The sequence below is a fragment of the Dipteris shenzhenensis genome, chromosome 14 (genome assembly GCF_047967505.1).
Source record: "Dipteris shenzhenensis isolate YYH24624 ecotype China chromosome 14, Dip_SZ_1.0, whole genome shotgun sequence".
In the NCBI taxonomy this organism is placed as follows: Eukaryota; Viridiplantae; Streptophyta; class Polypodiopsida; order Gleicheniales; family Dipteridaceae; genus Dipteris; species Dipteris shenzhenensis.
In genome coordinates, this window is record NC_141609.1 from 50,223,027 (window position 1) to 50,229,380 (window position 6,354).

A 6,354-nucleotide genomic window follows, 5' to 3' on the forward strand; every position below is an offset into this window, starting at 1 on the left:
CAAGAGACTATCATTAAATGACCCATTGCCAAGTTACCTTGAAATTGAGACCTTAGGTTCACCCTAAGGGGATCAAAATGTTTCTATAGAGTTAGAGGGCATTGCTTATAACTCATAAGAAAAATATGAGAGAGAGAGAGAGAGAGAGAGAGAGAGAGCTCTTGAAATACTTGTTATGAGGCGTTGGGTGGGCACCCACTTGACCTGTGTTGAATCCCCTTTGTTTGGCTATGAGCGCAGGCCTAAAAGTGAGAGTGTCCATAGGAAAGCTGATATATTTTAGCAGTGAATGTGAGCATGATATTTAGGATTTAGGGCGTTATGAATGTGGAGGAATAGAATAGTACGTGTGCTGAATTTGCAGTAGGAAAAGCCCAATTAGGGTTTTTTGCTCTCTTCCTCCCCCATTTCTCTGTTCCTCTTTTCTCCTCAAGCCTCGCCATCTCCATCGCCTGCTCCGCGGACCTCGGCCCCGATTTTTCTCAGTAAGTTCCTTCCCCATTGTCTTTTAATTGTATTTTTTATCGTCCTCCCCTAACCGTTTCCTTCTCCCCATTTGCCAATTCTTTTGGCTCTTGCTCGCAACCCGTTCGACTCGCCAGTGTCTCCTTCCAGATTATCTCATTTACTCTCTGTCTAATTTCGTTTGTTCATGTCCGTTCTCTCTCCTTCTATAGCTCTCTTTTCCTACTTCAGTACCTCTCCTTTTCTTCTTTCCTCCTGAGAGACCCTTGCGCTTTTATCTGGATTGGCAGGGTCGGTCGCTTCGGGATTCTGAGTCCTGCTTTTCCTACTACGCAGGTGCGCTTAGATCCAAAAGTTACACTGTTTCTCTTTTTCGATCGGTTGGCTTATATGTGAAATTGATAACTTCGGGACCTGGGTTTGAAGGGGCTTTGTTTCCTCTGCTTTAATCGAGGGCTCCTGTCCCTGTGTTGCAGCGGGCAGCCTTTTTCTTTTTGTTGGCCTGTGGGCTTCCTTGAGTTTCCTAGCGCTTTCCGTATCCCACCTTTTGAGACCTTGGGCCATTATCGGGCGGTTTCATTTTTCGGTTGTTAACTTAACACGTACGGTTATATGTTCTTTTAAACAATCAGAGACGAGACCCTATTTTTGATATAAGTACCCACTCCAGTGAAGAACAACAATCCAGGAGCAATGCGGGCTACGCGAAATGCATCCAAGAATACACCTCCTGCCAAGAAAGCAGGTAAAGCGACGACTCCTGCCAAAGCCGCTGTCCAGAAAAACGAGCAGGAGCCCAAGGCAGAGCCAATTTCTGTGACAGAGGAGATTAAGACAATTGAAGTCATTACACTTGACATCGATTTAGAGGATTCCCAACCTAGTGCTTCAGATGCACCTGATGCAAATGGCCGTTCCAAGGCTGCTGAAGCGCCAGCTTCTCTAGAAGCTGGGAAGGACACTCCAAAAACAAAGACTGTAGCTCCGAAGAAAAAGACTGCTACACCAAAAAAGAAGGCATCTGAACCTGTGGAAAAGGAAGCTGAGCCTGTCAAAGAAGAAGCAAAGTCTGTTGAGGTAGTGAAGGTAGAAGTTGAGCCAGAAGTTGTAAATCAAGCGTCACCTCATGAAACCCCAAAAGAGGAGGTAAAACAAGCTGGCGAAGAAGCCGTGAAGGTGGATGCCAAGGATATTGAGGAATCCAAGACGCAGGTGGATGCACCCACTGATATGGAAGTACAGGCGCTTGAAGAGGACGAAGAGATGGAAGAGGAAGCAGAAGGTGCAGAAGATGAGATTGACGAGGAGGAGGACCAGGGCGAAGGTGTGGAAAATGAGGATGCTGCTGAAAATGAAGGGGTGGAGGAAGGAAACGAAGAAGAATATGATGATGAAGAAGAAGAGGAAGTTGAGGAAGACGAAGAAGATGAGGAAGCAGAGGGTGAGGAAGAAGGGGGTGATGATGGAGAGGGCGAGGAGGAATTGCTGGAGCAGAGGCCAGTCACGGAGCGACAGAAACGAAAGAAGCTCGAGGTTTTTGTGGGTGGTCTGGATAAGGATGCCACTGAGGATGATGTGAAGAAGGCCTTCGAGGTGGTTGGTGAGGTGGTAGAAGTACGTCTGATGAGGCATTCTCAAACAGGGAAAAATAAGGGGTATGCTTTTGTTCGTTTTGCCAATGTAGACCAAGCCAGAAGGGCTGCTACTGAACTCGAAAGAACCAAGGTATGTTGGCCTCCAGTCTCCTGCATTTGTGTGTTTTTCTGCCTTTTTGATGCTAGTTTCTTTTTGGCCTCCCCCTTTTTTATGTACTGTCTTGCATGTACTTTATAGTATATTGTTTGAATGTTTTACGGCATTGCTTATATAGCCGATTGAGTTGGGCTGTTCATGATTGTGCTCTTTGCCCTTTGTGTGTCTTGAAAGTCTGGCAAATTGTGTAATTTGGACAGATTCGGGATAAGGAATGTGGAGTTGTGCCTAGCGAGGACAATGATACATTGTTTGTTGGAAATATTTGCAAGACTTGGAAGAATGAGCAAGTAGGCCTCCTTTTGTTGGCAAATTTTGGGTTATCACCTACCTAATTCCAGAATTGGTATGCTGACTCATGCTGCCATGGCTGCCTTCTAGGTTCTTGAAAAGCTAAAGGAGTATGGGATTGATGGTATTGAGGAGATGGCATTGATGGATGATCCCAAGAATGAAGGCTTAAATCGTGGGTTTGCATTTGTGGAACTGGCAACTCACAATGATGCAGTCAAGGCATTTAAACGACTCAGCAGACCAGATGCTATCTTTGGCTCTGACAGGTCTGCAAAGATTGCCTGGGCTGAACCTTTCAATGAGCCAGATGTGGAAGTCATGGCTAAGGTTGGCCCCTTTGCTATATATGTTTGTTCTCATTAGTTTTCTGTGTTGCTTTGAAGAGATACCCTCATGGGTGGCTTGCAAGCGGGGTTTATGTGGTTCACTCTTTAGGTAGAGGATGAATATGGGACACCTTGTTCCTGCAGGTTAAGTCTGTGTTTGTTGATGGTATGCCCTCATCATGGGATGACACAAAGGTCAAGGAACATTTTGGTAAGTTCGGCGACATTGACCGTGTCGTTCTGGCCAAAAACATGCCCAGATCTAAAAGAAATGATTTTGCTTTTGTGAACTTTGTGACCCGGGAGGGGGCTCTCGCATGTGTTGAGGCCCTCAAAGATTCAGAACTTCCTGATGGAGATAACAAGGTGAGAAAAGGAAAGGGTTTCAGTTGATCTGTGTATCCTCCATCTTTCTGTCAAAAGGTTCTCAATTGCAGATTCACTTGGTACAGGTGAAAGTGAAAGTAGCACTGGCAAAGCCTGCACCGAGGAAGAAACATATGAAGGGGTCTCGAGGTAACTATCCAGTTGGTGGCCGACCTGCGGGACGGGGAAAAGGTGAGTTGTAGATATCCCCGAGGGTCCTTTTCCTTTCTGCTGTAATGGGGCTGGCAGCTAATCATTTGACAACATTTTATAGGTTGGGTCCCGCGAGGTGGTCGTTTTGTTCCAAGAAGGGGCCGAGGTGGGAGAGGCCTGCCTCGTGGTGGCCGGATGGGCCGGGGAACTGGGAGGAGATTGTATGATGAAGCCAGTGTGCAGAAGATTATCAGGGCAATCAAGCAGCAACCTGTGCCTGATGAAAGGCTGAGAGAGAGGCATCCTGGTGCCAGGGGTGCTCGGAACATTGCAGGAGCCGGTATGAGTTTGTATTATGAAAGCTTGATTGCTAGATTGTTCAGTTGCAAGTGGAGTGGGAGGACTAAATGTTAAATCAAAGCAAAGCTTAGTGTGCTCAGTTGCGAGTACATTGGGAGGACTAAATGTTTAATCAAAGTTGCAAGTGCAGTGGGAGGACTAAATGTTTAATCAAAGTTGCAAGTGCAATGGGAGGACTAAATGTTTTCTGTCTTTGCTGGGTATTGCTCAGGACCTGGGGCCACCCGTCCATCAAGAGGGACAGCTAGGGGTGGTTATTCGAGGCGTGAAGAATTGAATCATGTGCGTGGAAGTCAGCTAAGCAGGCCTAGCCAGGACTATAGCTCTCCTAGAGGTAGGGGGTCTAGGCGAGGCGGGGGATCTTATAGAGATGACTATGTTCCTCGTGGTGCAAGACTCTCCTCTGGTTTGCCAAGACCTCGTGGATACTCTAGTCGCCCTCTCCCCCGAGAAGATGCCTATCCACGAAGACCAGACAGGGGTTATGGGCGAGATGTAGATGGGGGGTATGTGTCTGGTATTCGCGATTACAATGAAGCTGGTCCTGGAATCAAGAGACCATATGCTGCTTTGGTAAGAAAGGATAACTTTTCCAGTTGGGCTCTTACATATTAGTTAGCTACATTTGTGTCTTACTCCAATTGCTATTGCTTCTACAGGATGAAAATGCTACTTATTACGAGACAGGGCGCAGAGGTTATCCTAGAGCTCGGATTGATTATGCCGATCCTGGTCCTGTCACTGGATACTCTGAACCTGCTAGGTACTCTGTCAAGGGTGTCATCCCTGCCTTTGAAGAAGAGTGTCGGCCTCTGTCCTTAATGTAGCGATGCTATATCAAACACATGCAACTATGTTTCTCAATGCTTGGTTGTGTTTCAGGGCCTCTCTGGGACGCTCTTCGCTTGGAGGAAGAAGTGCATTGCCTGGAGTGGGTGGCGGTTCAGTGTCCCAGACATCTCTTTCTATTTATGATCAAGGCAGTGGACTGGGTGGAAGTAAGGGCACAACACTAAATGTTTTGCATTCCTGTGTTGGAATTTTAGGAGTGTGAGTTGAGAGACTTGACATATATTGATACCTGAAGTTGCTCCTTTGTAGGTTCTCTAGGTAATACGGGGTCCAGTTCTTTGTACGGTTCGGGTGGGCATGGCTATTCCTCAATGCTTCCAGGAAGTGCTGATTATGTGTCTAGTGCTGGAGAGGTACAGATGTTTACTTGTTTTGTATGGACTAATTGTCAATCGTATCTAGAACTGGTGAGCCAACCGGTGAAGGCTCACTTTGAATTCATGGCATTGATGGGCTCTATGCTGCAGTGCTTTGGTCATTGTGTTTAGACCGTCAGCTTATCAGGGGTTTATTTTTTTGTGACTTGACATGTTTATATGTAATTTCTTCTTTAGCAGCTATCATAGGTGTGCTCAAAGTCATAAAAGGTATAAAAGGTAATCATGTTGTCTGCTTGTGCAGCTGAGGGGAGGACCTTATTCCTCGTCTTTATATGGAAGCCGTTCTGGATCTGGATATGGACTTCCTGGTGGTGGTGCTGGTTCATACTACTGAGACCTGGTAATCTTATTGCAAATGGTTTAGGGTTTTTGTAATGGTATTTTGTGTTGCATTTGATCCTCGGATGCTTGTTCTATGAACTGTTTTGTACGTCTTAGCTGGTTTAGTGCATGTTTCTCATAAATGGGCTTTGGGGAAGCTCTGTGATATGGCTTTCGTGCTAGTTGTTCTCTCTCTTCTGGGTGCTGCTTGTAATGAGCAGCTTGGACAACTCATCCTCTTCGACAATACATCCTTATTCATATGGCCTGTGTGCTGGTTTGGATTGGCACAGATGCAACAAATTTCTCTACATCTGCCCGGTTTCGTTGCATGGACTGCCTTGTTTGGTTACTGCCTACTCCACTTGAAATTCTTGACTTTGTTACAGGTATATTCTAGCCTTATATAATCCTGGAAGGTACATTCTGATCTCATTCTCTGTTGCTGAACAGATTGAACCTATTGATGAGTTGTTTCTTAATATGACGGAAGAGTTCAAAAGCAGAAACCTGGCCGAGGGATTGAGATTTCTGGTGAAGCTGAAGTTTTTTGAATTACTGCTGGAAATGATCAGTATACAATGTTCATGGATGGGTGCTGTGGATGGAACCAAATTTGCTTCCCGTATGCTTCAGCCTTGTGTACTAGCCAGATTGGCTTCTTATTTCTCTGTTTACATAGATCATGGCATACCTTTGAGCTGCCACTAAAGATTTTATTCCTCAACTTTGAAATCTGATATACGGTTATGTATGAGAGAAAGCCATCGGTCTCAGAGATCTACGACCAGTAATGATATGACACATGCGTTCACTACCAGATGATGGAGGTCTGTTGTTTTTCTTTAGCTCATCATCTTATGGTGCACATTTCTGGGCTTTCCCTCTCCTCTTTCCCCCCGCCCCCCACACACACACTCGCACCCCCATACCCTATTCCTACATCTTTCATTCCTTCCTTGCTCATTTCAGGGTCAGCTTTTGGCCACTATGAGAGAGAGAGAGAGAGAGAGAGAGAGGTCCAACAAATATCTGATTGGTCAAACAATCAAATTTGCCAAAATAGCTCGAGAGAGTTCCAACAA

The 6,354-nt window shown here is 45.7% G+C and overlaps 1 protein-coding gene across 7 annotated transcripts; it reads left to right on the top strand.

Annotated features, from left to right (window-relative positions):
- The first annotated feature begins 299 nt into the window (after positions 1 to 299).
- Positions 300 to 6,122, top strand: LOC147894774 (uncharacterized). 7 transcript variants are annotated; one of them, XR_015542073.1, is made up of 14 exons: positions 300 to 485; positions 1,136 to 2,190; positions 2,418 to 2,507; positions 2,599 to 2,838; positions 2,982 to 3,203; positions 3,290 to 3,395; positions 3,478 to 3,696; positions 3,928 to 4,289; positions 4,376 to 4,479; positions 4,599 to 4,714; positions 4,818 to 4,921; positions 5,190 to 5,288; positions 5,563 to 5,617; positions 5,723 to 6,122. XR_015542073.1 is itself a non-coding variant. In XM_087384402.1 (14 exons), the coding sequence occupies exons 3-13, from the start codon at positions 1,159 to 1,161 to the stop codon at positions 5,280 to 5,282; spliced, it is 2,688 nt and encodes an 895-aa protein (XP_087240528.1). In that variant the 5' UTR covers positions 300 to 485; positions 756 to 801; positions 942 to 1,158; the 3' UTR covers positions 5,283 to 5,288; positions 5,723 to 6,122. The 7 variants fall into 7 exon arrangements, 6 of the variants coding, with proteins under 6 accessions (XP_087240528.1, XP_087240529.1, XP_087240531.1 ...); XM_087384402.1 differs by lacking the exon at positions 5,563 to 5,617 and adding an exon at positions 756 to 801 and having other exon boundaries at positions 942 to 2,190; XM_087384403.1 differs by lacking the exon at positions 5,563 to 5,617 and adding an exon at positions 756 to 801 and having other exon boundaries at positions 1,098 to 2,190.
- Positions 6,123 to 6,354: the final 232 nt, after the last annotated feature.